Genomic DNA, 15904 nt, shown 5'->3' on the forward strand with positions numbered 1-15904 from the left:
ATATTGGAACCTCTGACAGGGTCAGCACAGAGGCAACTGAAGGAATAATATCTTAGTTGATATTGACCAGAAATTAAACCAGAATAGGGAAATAAATCACAGGAGTAGCTAATTGCTTTTTGTTGTTCTAAAATACTCTATAGAATTCTATGACGTAATAATATATCATTACATCTTAATTATATTTATTCTAAGGAAGTGTTTATGTCCTATGGTGGTAGATATCAATACTAGAATTTTGAAGAAAAATTCAACGTGTAGAAACATAATTTCATCATCTGAGAATTGTTTGGCAACACCACAAAAATATTCAGTGTTTCTACCATACAACTCTGTGATGACTATACAAGGCCACTTGTAGAATATGAATGTTTTACACTCGCTATGTATTTAAACTAGTGAATGACAGAAGTAAAACTGATAGTCTAGTACATTTTGATAAAGCTTCATAAAATTTGTGAACTATCAACAACACAGAATACTGACAAAACTAGATGTTAACCCATAATTTTTCCTTCAGTAGAGCTTGAATTTCTATAATTTACAAGAAGCCATATCACTTATGGGAAACTTTTGCCTGAATTTTCTTCAGTGTATTGAGAATGTTTAATCCAGCTCATGTATGCCTGGTAAATACATAAGATGAAGAAGATCTTTACCTTCTTGAAGATGATCTGTACTTTAGAATCTTTTTTTTTTTTTTTTTTTAAATTCCAGATCCATCTGCTCCACCAGCTCCATCTAGTATCAGAATTGCCAATATCAGTGCAAACAATGATGGGACTGTAAATGTGATTATTACTTGGGATCTTCCAGAAGAGCCTGATATCCCAGTACACCACTACAAAGTCTTCTGGAGCTGGACTTATAGCAAATATGTAATCCCAGCTAAAAAAAAGAGAAGGAAGATTACCGATGGGGTAAGAAAGAAAATAGTAAATGAGACAAAAATATGGCTTATTTCTGGCACAAAATAGAGTGTAAGTATAAATTATGCGATAAATTGAGATTATTTCGTCAGCTGGTAAAGTAGGGGTCTTAATTTTTAATAATATTTTTTAATTTTTTTTAAACTTGATCTCAATATCTATGTTTCACTGAACTTGGGGAGATAAGTAGCTTTCTGCCTTAATGCAGGTAAATATTATAAGATTTTGCAGGAGAGATGAATAGAAAGTCAAATGCTGTTTGTCCTCTAAATTCAGAATTATTTTATTAGTGCTTTTTAAAGATACAGTGCTTGTTTTATTTAAAAAGCCTAACATCATCTGTCACATTGTTCTTTCACTATGCAAATAAAACTTGTGACACTATCATACAGAATAACCGTCAAATAGTCGGTACAGATCCAATGAATAAACAAACCCAAAACTCTTTAAATAAGCTGCTGTACCAAAAATCTGACGTACTTCCATAGCAGCAAGTTCCTATGAGTTTCTTAAATGATGTATCAAATGTTGCTTTACTGGAAAACTATCTGTTGTGATATCCTTAAGCATACTGCATATTATTTTAAAGTATTCAATAGAAATAGAAATCAATTACAGATAACAGGCTGAACTTAATTCTCAGTGCTCTTAATAAATGCATTGTGAGGATTTGGTCCCATGTCTATGTTAACACTGTGTTTTGGCTCTGGCTGCCCACTTGCACTGTGATGAATGACAGCCGGAGACTTATAGTTCCCTCTCTGTTCCTCAGTCACCAAACCCTAAGAGAAAGAAAGGCAATGAAGGCCGTGTGCTGAGTTCCTCTACAGCAGATTGGACACAGCAAAGGCACCACCGTGGGCGCATGCTGGACCCATGTATTCTCATGGGAACTGATGGGTGATCAGGGTCCAGAGGCTGCAGAGCCACTACCATCAGCTCTGTGCTGGGCAGGCAGGAAAAGGAAATTTCCCTGCAAATGTAGACAATATGGAGTAATTTCAGGGGTTGAGATAACTTGGTTCTTTGTTTCTACTTCAGCTAAATACTTAAAAAAAAAAGTAAATATGCATGGAAAAGAAAGTTAGTTCTTTCTTGTACTTTTAAAAAATCACTTTGGCAAGATAGGAGTAGGGTTGGACTGCGCTAGGTAGAAAAGTTTGGGTTTCTCAGGAAAGCTGCTGTTGGCTAGAGAACGTCATGGCAGAGGCTACAGCCTAAAGATAAAGGGGAGCTTTCTCTCCACAAGCTGGTCCGTAAATCACAAAACCCAGAGAATTTTAAAGTGGAGCTGGTCTTTAATGTTGTGTTGGTTGTTTGCATAGGGTACATCCTACATATAAATATGTTAAAACAGATCCAATATACATTACAGTAACTGGGACCAAGTTCTGACCTTGAATATAGGGAAATCCAGAAAAGCCAAGACATATTTTAGAGGAAAGGCAGGCTCTTAGAATATCTTTCATATTACTGCTGGCTTATTGTACTTTTTCTTCTGCAGCATGTCATGAAACTGTATGGCAATGCCAGTGATCTTTCCCCCACAGGGCACTCCTGAGGCTATTGCTAATCAATGGTCCTTTGAATATTATAGCAACTCTTCTGTCTAAAAATTGAAACTGCAGAAAACTTAAAAAAAATAAATTAAATGTGGAAAAATCTTATTTTTTAAAGATCATTGAAGATTTTTATACACAGTTCTTACCTTTAGATGTAGTCTAGTCCAAATAATTTTATAATGATTTCCATATGAAATCATTCAAGATAGACATTCAAATAATTTGACTACAATATTAACACTGTTAGTTGAGCGTTATAGTCAATGTTACAAATATCTCAGCACAAAACAAGTAAAGGTAAGTGATATGAAAAGCTTTTGACAATCCCTGAATTGTTAAATATGGCAGTATGTGGTTATTTTTTTCACTCTGGATTGACTGCCAAACTTCAGAGAATACAAAGTATTCTAATGAAAACATGGAGTAATGTCTTTTGTCTGAGATATGGGCTAGAAGGGCGTTTTTATAAATACCTTTAAAAAAAAGTTAGAAATGTAAGAATACTGAGAAGCCTTGGCTCTTTGCAATACCATGGGACTTGCCTTAATTTATGGATTATTGACCCGAGAATGGTAATCCTACTCTGGTGTTTCCCCATTTAAGACAATTCCATGACAATGGAAACTGTATTTTTTCTTTTTTTTTCCATTCTGTAGTGGAAAAGTGTTCTTACCAATGAGGGGGTATTTTTGTTTGTACGTTTTTTTTTATTTTTGTTCTTAACAGTTGAAACAAATAGAAAATATTGACAAATGTACTGAATGTTGGATTTTAGCTGTCTTCAGACTGACTGTCTCTAGAAAAAGTTTACAAATGCTTTGCTAACAGAGAAATTGGGGAATAAAAAGTTTAAATTTCTTTGGCTGAAATAATTTTGGCATAAGAAAAAAACTTGTTATATGTAAAAAAACCCCTTTAGTTTTGACCTAAATGGTAGGTGTCTGTATTTGCCAAGTAATTGCCAAAATTATGTAAACATCAAGAAGGTTAGTATTTTAAAAAAGATACAGAAAACCAGAGTCCAATAAAATATATTTTTAAAGAAAGGAATTTTTTCTCTGTTGAAATTTATACATGAGTTTTCTTTTCTAATTTCAAAAGAGTAGTGTGCCTAAGATAATAGGCCTGCTTTTAATAAGGGTCTGTGTTTCAGTAATACTATAACTACTTTGTATATTTATTCTTCTCTATTATAGGCCCAAAATTATGTGGTCCTGGAGGGACTCCAACCCAACAGCAACTACAATGTAGAACTGCAGGCAGTAACACGTTGGGGTCAGATACGCCTAAAAAGTGCTAAGGTTTCTCTCCATTTTAGCACGACTCAGGACACCAGGAATAATAGTGAGTAATTGTATTCAAACTCCTGAATGCTTTCTCTCTTCTTTATCTGGAATTTGAATGTTTTACGTAATGATTTCTCAAATTAAAAAAAAAAAAATTTCTTAAAGCTTTCCGTTTCGTATCATAGTGATCCTGTCTCAGTGAAGCTGAGTAAACTTTTAATGTTAAATTTCTTATCTAAAAATTGGTCACAATTTTTGCCTAATTCTTTATCTTAGATCCTACACAACTGAAATAAACAAATGCAACGAAAATGGAAGCATTTGGATGGCTGTGGTGTTAATATTTTTTAAAATGCAATACAGGTGTAAATACTTACTATATTTGTCAGTGGCTGGAATAAAAGCATTTCTGTGTCTTTGTCTTAACTGGACAGTTTTAACTTGTAATGCTTTTAAAAATCCTGACTATTTTGAGTAGCCCATTAATTCACATTCTTGGACCACACAAATATGTATCCACTATGAGCTGATAAAAAACATCAGCTCTTCTATTAGGGAATCTAAAATGTTCCTTTCCTGACAAGCAATGAATTCTCAAGAATTTGTTGCACACATAGGACCCGCATTCAAATTAGAATCTTGAGATCTTTAGATATCAGGTAATTTCTTGTTAAGATCTTCTTTAAAACCTCATGTGCTAAGTCATATAATTAAAAAGCGTATCTGAATCTGAAAGTAAACCATGATTCTTAGTCTTAGTTAAATGCTATTTGTATAATTACAATACAATACCAAGTTACTGCCCCAACTGCTGATATATCTGATTAACTAGTACAGCAAAATTCTGATAATAAAGTGTTAAAAAATATGATTTTAAATATCCTGTCCTGACTCCCATTTCATTTTCCATCCACTTACGTTATTTTTTTTTAAAGTATACTCAAAGTTTAAACTTTACTTGTTGCCATTTTCATAACATAACTGTAATTACTCTTACCCTAACTAATCAATTGCTATTGTTGCTGGACCCTTCTGCAAGCATAGTCAGTTTGGATATATATAAAATATTTTAAAGTAGTTGTTAGCTATGACAGACCTTCATATCTACAGTTGCTTCCCATTTTAATGTACTAAGAAGATAAAATAGACCTAAAGATCCTTCTTTTTCCCATACTAAGCTCATTTTTGCTACTTTGTGGTCCATCTTAAGAGACAGCAGAGGGCCAAGTTTTCATCTCTTCAATACACTGAGTCTTTGCTTGAAATCCATACCAGAATATGAGCTTGAATCTCCACAGTGCATACATAAGGCAAGTTTAGGTTAAATCCTCAGTGAAGCCCAATGTAAGTGAATATAAGAGTTCTGCCCTTTCCATACTGGCTCCCCTAGATTGTACCTGTGCTTTCTGTCATCCCCTAGAAAAGTGACCTAGTTTGCAGGATTGTGCATGATATCAAAAGCTTCTTTGAGTTACCACATTTGATTTTCCTTCCTTTTCTATATATACACAGGAGATGCAATAGAAGAAAAATTGCAGCGGGAACTGGGTGTTTAATTCCAGTACACTCAGCCACTGAGCTCAACTACAAGCGTATCATTGGTGTTTATGAGAGATGTTCTCATTTTGCGGAGTATTTTCCTAAGAATTTTTTGTCGGTTTTACTTCTTTTTTTTTGTTCGTTTGTTTGTTTGTTTTTTTGTTTTGTGTTTTTTTTTTCCTGCAAAGCACATTTTTCTAGATAAACAAGCAAAAGTTTCCTTTTCTTTTACACACCCCTCTCCCGGTCTTCTTGTCTCTTCTGATTAGAAGTTTCTGTGAAGTTCTGCATCTCAGTGCTAAACTTTAAGGTGTTCGGTTTTCAGGCCAATCATCTTGACTGGCATTTCACCAGATTACATCACAGCCCTGAGAAAGAACATGTAACTGAGTTTACTTTACATCAGGTCACAGGAGAACGCTGGTGCCTGGATTTCACCTGAGGCTGAGCTGTGTCCTAGTAACTGGGATGAAATTCTAGGTGCTGTTATAAACACCTAGCCAAAGTGACATTGGGCAAGCTGTTGAATTTCTGTCTCTCATTGTACTATGAGATAGCTTTATAAACTTTCCCCTCTTGAGAGCAGAGATAATCAATCAACTGATGTTTGTCAGGCTTTATTGCTAGTCCTGGCATTAAGTCAGATCATCATAGTCTTTAAACATGATAATAGATAAAGACTTTCTGTATAACAAAACCCCTCTAAACTGAAGCTGAGTAATTTAGATTGGACTGGGTCGGTTTTGGTACCATTCTATACTTACTGTGAGAAACCCTTTCCGCTGGTGGTGCTGTATCAACTCCCCATGGTCTCACTAATGGTCTGTCTCTCATGGCCTATATCACCAAGGGGTATGTGTTGGGAGAGGAAGATTTTTCTTTCACTTTTCACTCTCCAAAGCATTGTGTTTTTCAGAATCTGATGCAGGTCACATCTGCATCACAATCCTCTAACAAAAGGAGTTCATTTACCCTATGCCTCACACATGACTTTGGTGGTTTCATCATTTTCTGTCCACTCCAGTGGCACCTCTTTCCTATCATCATCACACCTAGATTTAAATTCCTTCTACAATTTTTCTTGGATAATCTGCCCTCTACTTGATTGTTTTACCTCAGAAAATAGTCCATCAGTAGTTTCTGTGAAAGTCTGCTATCTGCTAATGTCTAATTATTACAGACTTTCTAATGGCTTGTGCTTTATGTCACTTTACTGTGGTGCACTTTTTGGACTAAAAGTTCATTAATTACAGCTTACATAAGAAAAGCAAATAAAAACTACTCCTTGGGGAGATGCAAATTCATTTTCTGCATCTCACTGGTACAGAGCTAGTCCTGCGTGAGGTACTTCTGAGAATACTCAGAAGCAGATGGAGAAATATGAAAAAGAAAAAAATATTGCCTGAAATATTATCTAGGACATGACATTCACACCCCCTCTTTGTCTGGGGACTTCCATGGCCTTTGGGAAGTTCCAGAAGCAACATGCCAATTTTGCTGAAGTCCCACTGTCAGTTGCTCTGCTCTCTGTGGAATTAAGCTCTGGTTTTTTAGGTGTCTGTTCCTATTGTCAGAATAGAGAGTAGTCCGTAACCCACTGAAGTAATTTAGTCCTACAGACCTCTGTGAGCTTTGACCCTGGCCTTCTGGCGTTGTATTCCCTCACACTCAGAAATATATTGCCTCACCATATTTGTATGCTTCACTTCTGGGAAATGCAGCAAGACTCTCTCTCTTGATCTTTATATAGAAATATTTTAAATTGGTGTCCTGGTTTTTCTGGAATTGGAGCAGACGGAGAACAGCAAAGCAGAGATTTAGTAAAATTAAACTACTTTTTAAGTTGAGATATACCTAATAGATTTAAGTTCATACTCCTCTCTATCACTTTTTTATTTCATTTTAAGTAGTATAAACATTATGGTTACCTTGACAAGGAATTTGCTTAAGTTTGGTAGTTTTACTTTAATTTAAAACAAGCAAAGAAAATGCAAAATTGTATCAGATTAAGAAAAGGATTGACAAAGTAAAATTTGGCCAAAAAGCAAGTGGGTTTCAGCTGAACCGACATATAGAGCACCATGTTCAATTTTACGTTACTCATGGTAATTATTGAAACCTCAGTCTTTCCCTCTTTCTCTCAAATATGTAGTTAATAATTTGCCACTTCATAATTATTAGAATCTTTACTTTTCATTTAGCTGTATTATCAAATTAAATACAGCTTTTTTGTTAATCTAATGCAAATACTGTAACTGATATATTTGCAAGTGTGCAATGAAAATGCAGTTTGAATCAGCATTGCTGCCTTTTCAACTGAAAATATCTAGAAATACTGTCAGCCCTGCTAAATGTTGATGAACTGTTGCCAAATGAAATGCTTGATGAAGGACATCCCATCTAGCTTGCTGGAAGCTAGGCACATAACACCAAGGGAATTGCTGAAAGTTAGTTCTGCTCTTGCAATGTTTTCCTAAGCATTCACTGTTCACTGTTGGAAACAGGAAAGTGGACAAGAAAGATCTTTAATCTGACCAGAGTGTTCTTATATAGCATACCAAAGGACTATATTTACTTTGATGTAATAACCACATGTGGCACTCTGTGGGTTACACTCAATGCCATCTTTGGGTTTTGTGTATATTCAAACACTGCACAAATATAAAGACCATGAATGATTATACAGAACTACTGCTAGATACTATGCCTGTTTAAAACCTCAATGTGTTAACATTTCTTGTTCTTGGGGATATAAATACACTCTCTTTCCTTATTATTCTTTTGAAAATTTACAGAGCATTTTCATATTAAAGTATATTTATCTTTTTCTCTCTCTGTCCAAAATATTTTTTTGACTGAATTTCAAACAACTGATATGCTTTTCCACCATTATGGACAGTTTGTCCTGTATATTATTTTCATTTAGGTAAGATACTGAAATAAGATAATTTGGATTGAAGATAGTAGTATTTTCTGAATATCAGCACTGTTATCATAGTCATTATATGGCACGGTACTTAAATAAATAATTCCTGATTGTTCTGTGTATTGCAGAGGAACAGACATCGTCTGCTGGGAAACCACAGAAAGGACTGGTAGATCCTTACCCAACATTTCAAAGAAGAAAAACCACTCGTTTTCTTAAAATTGGAACTCCTTTCTATCAGGACAATCAACTGCAGGTCAAAGTCTACTGGAAGAAGACAGGTTTGTCAAATTTTTATTTTACTATTTTTTCTGAGGAGGAACTCTCATCAACTGCCTCAGAGTTGTAGAACATTGATATAATATGATGAACCTTATACAATCATTCAAAGTTAAGTCCTACAGCCACCCTTCCTTTCCTTCATCTTCACGTTATAGTGAAACATTGTCTCTCCTCTTTGTGTTATGGATGTGTAAATGTCTGGCAGAGCAAAATGGCGTGAATCAGCTATCCAAAAATTACAGTCAGTCATGTTGGGACACTGAATCTTCCCAGAGCTCAGATGTTTTTTAGTTTGGTGGAAATTGCTTCTGTAAAGTTTTAAATAGGGAAACAGAATGTGGCCTTATGTTCAACAGAGATTTTATGGCTATGAATGTTGTCTCCCTGGAATGTGGTCAGAGGGTCTGAAGCACATACAGTTCCCAGGAGGATTTTCTGCTGATGCTACTGCAGTATCACTTGTTGTACTTTGTCAGTTGAGAAATGAGTCAGGAAATGAGGGTGTATGGAAATCACGCAGTGGTGTCAAAAAAACTAAACTGTAGTTTGAACCACAAAATTTAGAGTTGTATTGGCTCATGTTAAGGCCACAATAGGCTTTACGTCAAACTTTATCAGTCACCTTGAATTAGAAGAGGATGAATAGTTGGCCACAACCACTGGAAAAATCTTTAAGTTTTTTTTCTGCTAGGCTGAATGCACCCTTCTGTTTTTCAGAAAAATCTAACAACAATTTTATGTTTAAGTTTTCCAGTCTAAAGGAAAATGCCATAAATTTTAAGTCTCTAATCAGATTCAGAAATTGAAAAAGGGATTTTCTTGCCCTCTGGGTGCATATAGGTTGTTACACATTGCTCTAGCTTAGCCATAACAAGTTCATGTGCTGTTATTTGAAAATGTGCTAACACTGTTAGTGTGTTAACTTGGAGCAATCTACATGTGTAGCAGTAGCACATGTATAAAATCCATTCAATTTTTGTGTTTGAAATAAAGGGCTACAAAATGGATAACGACCTTCTGGAATTTTTCAAAGAATTTTAGAAATATTTAAGTTCTTTTGGGTTCAGGTGTATGTAGCACCACCTGCAATTCTATGATTGCATAGAATCTTCATATGCCAGCCATTATTCATTCATTCAGCCATATGAATAATTCTATGCAATCATGCAAGAATCTATGCAATCAATTCTGCAATTCTATGATTGTATGATTCTATGATTTTAAAGGATTGCCCCTATCTTGGCTATGCTAGTTTTCTTTTTTCTAGCTTTCCCTATTATGTTTCATTTTTGCCTAACTTCATGGAAAGCTGGAATAATTTAAAGTTTAAATAAAAGTTGAGGCATTTTTAATTATGAATACTAAGTTCACCTAACAATATGCTTTTGGTTATCCAAAGTGAGATTTATATATTCTGAGCTTAGGACTGATCACCTTAAGCTTTAGCCTTCTGGAAGTGAGATGTCAACTCATTGTCCAAGCTCCTTTTATAGTTAAAAAAGAAGAGCAGGTGATTTCTGAAGCAATCCATCCCACACAGCAGCCGCATCTTTCTCTGGAGGTGCCTCTCTTCCTTACTGAGTACCGAAGGGAACCTAGACAACTCCTCTGTAGAAGGCTTAGAGATGCCTAACATCCCTCTGTGAGCTGAGGTTCAATTCTGAGCAGTCTGAACTAAAAAAATTGAGGAACAAGATTCAAAGACAAGGATGTCTCCCACAGATGTTAGGCCCGGTTGTGCAACTTGCAGTTTACAGGCAAGATTCAGCCCAGTGGAACAATCGATCCAGCTGCAGCCCTTTTCCTGCCAGCCTGTTTCCAGAAGAAAGATTATGTGTCCTATGAGCAAAATGCCAGCGCCTCTAGTGAAATTCACCTTACAAGTAGTTTTCCAAATTCACTGTTATAGTTAATGGAGGAAAAATCATGACCAGTACAGTAAGATTCATTTTGTTCCAAAGTAGATACCTTGAACTAGGTGTCCACTAATTATAATGGTAACTTGCATATCAAGCTTATAGATAGATATTACACCATAGTTACTTAAATGTTGACATCTAAATCTGGAGCTGAATCTCACACCCTGTTACATACCTGGAAGTAATATTTGTAGTAAAAGTTATAAATGCCTATAAAAAGAAATGTTAGCATTCTCATAGTGGCTGAGACGAGGTAAATAAGATTAAATGAAGTCAGAAAATATTTTATAGCTTGGAAATAACAGTGTTTGGACGTGGTGTAATCTCCACAATTGGAAATCTTCAAAGACAGATATGGCACAGATCTGTTAGAAATGACATGGATTTACATACTGTCATCTTGTGCCAGGGATGGACCAGTTGGGTTCCTGAGTTTCTGTTCAGCTGACTCATCTTTCGTGAATCTGTGTAGATCCAGTTATACAAGGGGGACACCCAGAGGTCCATTTTGGTCACATGGTGGAAGCAAACTGTCACATGCACTAGGGTGTTTAGGTGTATGCCTCAGCCACGCAGTGGAAGTTGCCTTCATTTTTCTCACATAATGAATAGTGATAGCAAAGGTGTGTGAAGAGGGGCAGAATGTGGCAGTCTGTCACACTTACTTTTTTCTTTTCTTGTTTAAAAAGAAAATATCAGTGTTCTGAGTGACAGCATATGCAGTAACTCAGCAGGAGCCATTGCATCATGTGGAACTGAAATATAGCCAGTTACCTGCTCCTGAGAGGCTAGCAGCTTCTTTAAGCTCTTACAGGAGTTTGGAGGTTATGTAGTACATGGATGAGGTACTAACTGTAAATTTACTAGTGACAATTTACTGCAGAGCAAGTCTTTTACACCATGCAAGGAACACAACAGGAGAAGCATATTGGCTGTGTCTTGTCTGTATGAAAGACAGCAGTTACTGGAGCCAGCTGCGTTGGAAACTGTACCCACACATCTTTCTCCTTTATGAACTGCACTGTCTCAAGTCGTGTTTAGGGAGTTGTAGGAGGTATAAGAGTGCAGCAACTATAATAGGAAATACTGGGAGACAATTTACCTCAGCCTACTCTATAGCCTAGCATCTAGGCTATTTTCATTGCAGATAGGCAATCAGAGTTTAAGTTCTTCCTGACAGGGAATTGACCTCTTTGTCTTCTACATGGTGGGTGAAAACAGGAGTCCCTGTTGATTGCTCTAATGTTCTCATTATTTTGTAGTTTTCTATTAAAAAAATGCTTTTTTTTGGTACAGGAACACAGCCATTCTGTAGTCCTAAATTAGGATGTGTGACTTTAAAACAAATAAAAATTAAGAAAATATCATGAAACCATGTGAAATAAGTATATTGATAATGGTAAGAGTTTCCATGACATATAAAATAATTCAAGAAATATGAGTCTCAAGCTTGAATATATTGGACATTTGTAAATTAAGCAAAATTTCAATTGGTTGTAGCAATCTTTGCTTTGTCTGGTTTGATTTTCAAAGTTTTTTGTACTTTCTGTGATGGACTTCATGGTCCTAACAAGAGATGGTTGCAGTGGTGATGAAATGAAATAAATGCGTTATTTAGATTTTGGATTTTTTTAAGATGAAGACATTTAAACCAATATGATATGTTGATATAGAGTGTCTTTTAGCTGGAATGAAAACTTTAACAACTACTAAAACAGCAGTCTTTCATTTTGTAAGAATGTTACTAATTTTTTGTAGTAATAGCTGCTCAGAAATTTTTGTTGTATTCCTGAATTCAGTGGCTCTACCATTCTACTTAGACCTGAGATGATTTTTTTTTTTTTTTAATTCTGTCCAAAACCAAGATGGCTCTACAGAGGAGTTTTGTACTGCCTCCCAACACTGTAGCATCACAGCACACCACAGATTACAGAAACAAATAGAAGGAAAGATTTGTTTGGATTTCTTGCAGTCTCAGACCACTTAAGAAACACAAATGTATTCCTGAGGTTGTCTTAGATGATTGCTTGATTTTCATTGGTGCCTTTGTTAGCTAAGAAATTGTTTTGCTTTAAATTTGAACCATTTTACTCTCTCTAAAAAGGAAAAAATAGAACAGAATCATAGAATAATTTAAATGAATTGGAAGGGACCTCTGGAGGTCAGCTGGTCCAACCATCTGCTCAAAGTAGAACTCTGAAGTTAAATCAAGTTGTTCAGTCCTATCTGTAAGGCCCTATAACAGATGTTGTTATTGTTTTCTGAATGACAGGGAATTTGTCCTTTATGAATATCAGGTTGCAGAGGCCACCTAGCAGTTTATTGCAATGTACCTTAGGATTTCCAGAATATATAGTGGTGTCTCTTGACATTCAAAGATAGTTCTTCCATTACTACAGAGACGGCGTATTCCTCAGTGTCATTTGCAGATATGCCTCTAGGAAGCCAGTGAAAGACCACAATGATGACATCAGGGCTGAAACTCTTGATTTTATATCATCCCTCTGGATAGAATTCATCAGACCTCTACCCTGTGCAACAACTGCAATAGAGGGGGTGTTGCAAACTATTACTGAACTGGCTTTATTATACAGTAAAGAAGTGATTGCTTATCAGTACTCAGAAACTGAACACAGTATTTGAATTAAAGTCTGAGTAAGTGGATGGAAGATCCTATTTCCATATATATGCACCATAATGTGCCACAGTTTTGTAGCAGGAAAGACTTATTTAGGCCTGTTCTTCAAGTGTCATTTCTTAAGTACCGTTAGCTTCAGTAAGCATGAGGCATGAATGGAATGTAGGATCTGGACTTTACATTAAAATAAATCTCGTTCTGAAGTAATCTTTCAGTTTGAATGCTTCGGTATGATGGCAATAATAACTTTACTTCAGGATGTATGCTAGCAAAAATAACTCCACACTTCAAGCAGTACAAGGTGCTTAGCAAATGCACGTAATTTTGCTAGACAGAGTCATCACAAAAGCATATTGTAATTATATGAATACAATAGCTTCTTTCTGAAAGAAGAAAATGTCTTTCACTTGCTGCCTCTGATTTAGGCCTGGGATTAGAGAAACACAGTACATTCCTTAAACAGCATGAATCCCACTTTTGTAAATGAAAAGAAGAACTTGCTTGTGGCCAGATTTTTTGGCCATCTTGACTGTGTGAAATTAGAAATTATGTGCTATTTATGTCAAATAGTGGAATCAGCTTAAACAAATCACTTTTAACTCCTTGGTGCTGGAGTCAGAGAGTACCATCCATTACTAAGAATGGATGCACTCTGAACCCCCTACTTAAAAGGATTAGCTACTTAGAATAATTAAGATCCTCAGTATCTCGTGTACTAATCAAGACTGAAAGTGTGAAAATAAAAAGATCCTTATGTTTCCTCTGTTCCTCAATGGTTTGGAAACTAGAGAGCTGAGGTTCTGGACTTCAGCTGAAAAGCCTTCAAGTTGCTGCAAACTTGTGTATTTTCAGGGTATAAAAATAAGATATTTCCCATAGATAGAAGGAAAAAAAAAATTCTTTATGAGCTGACTGCATCAATTCTCATCACTTGCTGCAATAATTATGATATATGAAAATATTATAATGTAATTTAGTATGATGACTTCTTTCCAAAGCAACATGTCACAATAATATTTTCTAATCCAGTACTCTGCCTTCACTACTGTTTTCTTAGTGCCTGTTATTTAAGTATAATGTAACTCTCCTTGCTCAGGTAAAGTTTTAGTTTCCTTCACTTTTCTTTGAATGAAGTCTATGAGCATTTACGTCCCCTGTTTAAATTAAACATTTAAAGTACTTCTAGATATTTAAAATCAATATATCTGCCCCTTGGTTTTGCTTAAAAAGACAAATATTTAAAATGCATTAAGACTTGGCGTCAGGCTTCTTTCTTTCTGTTTCTGGTAAATGCTAAAGCAGAAAAAAAAGCACACTTAAGCAGGGAGAGGCAAAGAATCCTCCATTGTCTGATAAATCAACCAAACAAGAATAATGAATTAAATTACAGGGAAGAATAAAATGCAAGGCGAGGCAAAGCAAACAGAAAGCTGCCATGAATGCTTTTAAAACCAGATCTTAGGAAAACAAAATTAACTTTCACTTAGTTCAGGGAGATAAATGAAGTGACTGTATGTGCTGACTCTCTGTTTGTAATAAGGTATTTCATATGGCAGGTTTTAAAATAATTGAAAGCTTTCCCTGTGTTATCCTATGGTCCTTTCTCATGGAACTAGTGGCATTGAAGGTAATGAAACCCTTCAATGCAAGCTGGAGTTTCTAGTTCTTATTGTAAAGAATTCAGCAGTAGTTACTTAACACTAAGGAATTTAGTTTGCTACTAACTAACTATTGCACTAGCAAGATCAGTGTTTGAGCAGCTGGCCATTTTCTAATTATAGATATTTAAGCAGAAAAATATTTTTACTTGAAGGTATCACTGTGGTCCAGATAGTTCTTTCAACAAGAAGACCTCGCTGTTAATTATAGTGAAGTATACACCAATGTATTTCCCTCAGATTTCTCTGCAAATACAGAGACATTGGCTCGGCAGAGGTTCATTGTGTGGGTACACATAACGTGCATTTGTATTTAGGGATTTAGTTAGTAAAACTGGCCCCAAGCACAGGAATCTTTGACGTAATCAACTCTTTAGAAATTCACCAGTAGATGTTCAATAATTTTGCTTTTCCACATGTGCTACAGCTGACTGAGACACCTGTATCCTATGGGCTTCCCCTGCAGCCTGCCTGGGGAGGCAGGTAATGCTGTCAGCTTTAACTGTTGTGGGAAATTATTCCAGAGTTAAAAGAATATCCTGTCAGAAGTATCCTGTGTGCGATTCCTACTCCTCCCTAACTTTGTCTTACATAGTCCTAATGTAGTTCCAGGAATAAAATTTTTGTTATCCCACTGCTGTTTTTTAAAATGTCTTTGCCTTTTTTGCTGCCTGGAGACACTGAGAAGGGGAGCATCTGACCATCTCCAGTTGTATTTTATAAACTGACTACAGGACTTGGACTATTTGGTCTATGTCCAAATGTGATGTGATAACAATACTTAAAATGTTGCTGGTGGGAGTAATGAAAAACATCAATAATACTATTTGGTAGAGCAGATAGTGTGCAACTTCTCAAATAGTATGCAATTGATTAGTGGGACAAATCGTAAAGTTTTAAAATCACATTTACAATAGAGGCAACCGCAGTGGCGTCTCCCCTGCAAATGGGACGATATTGGGGAGTCTTTTCAAGGGCATAGTTTACTGCATTTCTTTATGTTTCCACAGGAACAACAGAAAGTCATTACTGAATGCCTCTCACTCGCTTCGAAACCTCTGTACCTTTCAGCCTAGGTGGTTAAAGCTTTAGGTATGAGAGACTTATGGGCAAGTCTGTCCAGCGATTAGTCCCAGGAATGTAGTTGGAACTGATTCAAAGTCTG

At 35.9% G+C, this 15904-nt stretch overlaps 1 protein-coding gene across 2 annotated transcripts in view; it reads left to right on the plus strand.

The window, feature by feature from the left end:
• Positions 1–15904, plus strand: part of ANOS1 (anosmin 1) — a 149384-nt gene that overhangs the window by 110531 nt on the left and 22949 nt on the right. For both annotated transcript variants that reach the window (XR_015705068.1, XM_087758953.1), the window contains exons 7-9: positions 718–920; positions 3688–3835; positions 8371–8523. Coding sequence is in view for 1 of the 2 variants with exons in the window: in XM_087758953.1 (XP_087615079.1) it covers positions 718–920; positions 3688–3835; positions 8371–8523 (504 nt within the window). In the remaining variant the exon portion in view is untranslated. The remainder of the gene's footprint in view (positions 1–717; positions 921–3687; positions 3836–8370; positions 8524–15904) is intronic.

This window comes from Nipponia nippon, unplaced genomic scaffold, assembly GCF_047370975.1.
Source record: "Nipponia nippon isolate SJK-2023a ecotype South Korea unplaced genomic scaffold, ASM4737097v1 scaffold_2, whole genome shotgun sequence".
In the NCBI taxonomy this organism is placed as follows: Eukaryota; Metazoa; Chordata; class Aves; order Pelecaniformes; family Threskiornithidae; genus Nipponia; species Nipponia nippon.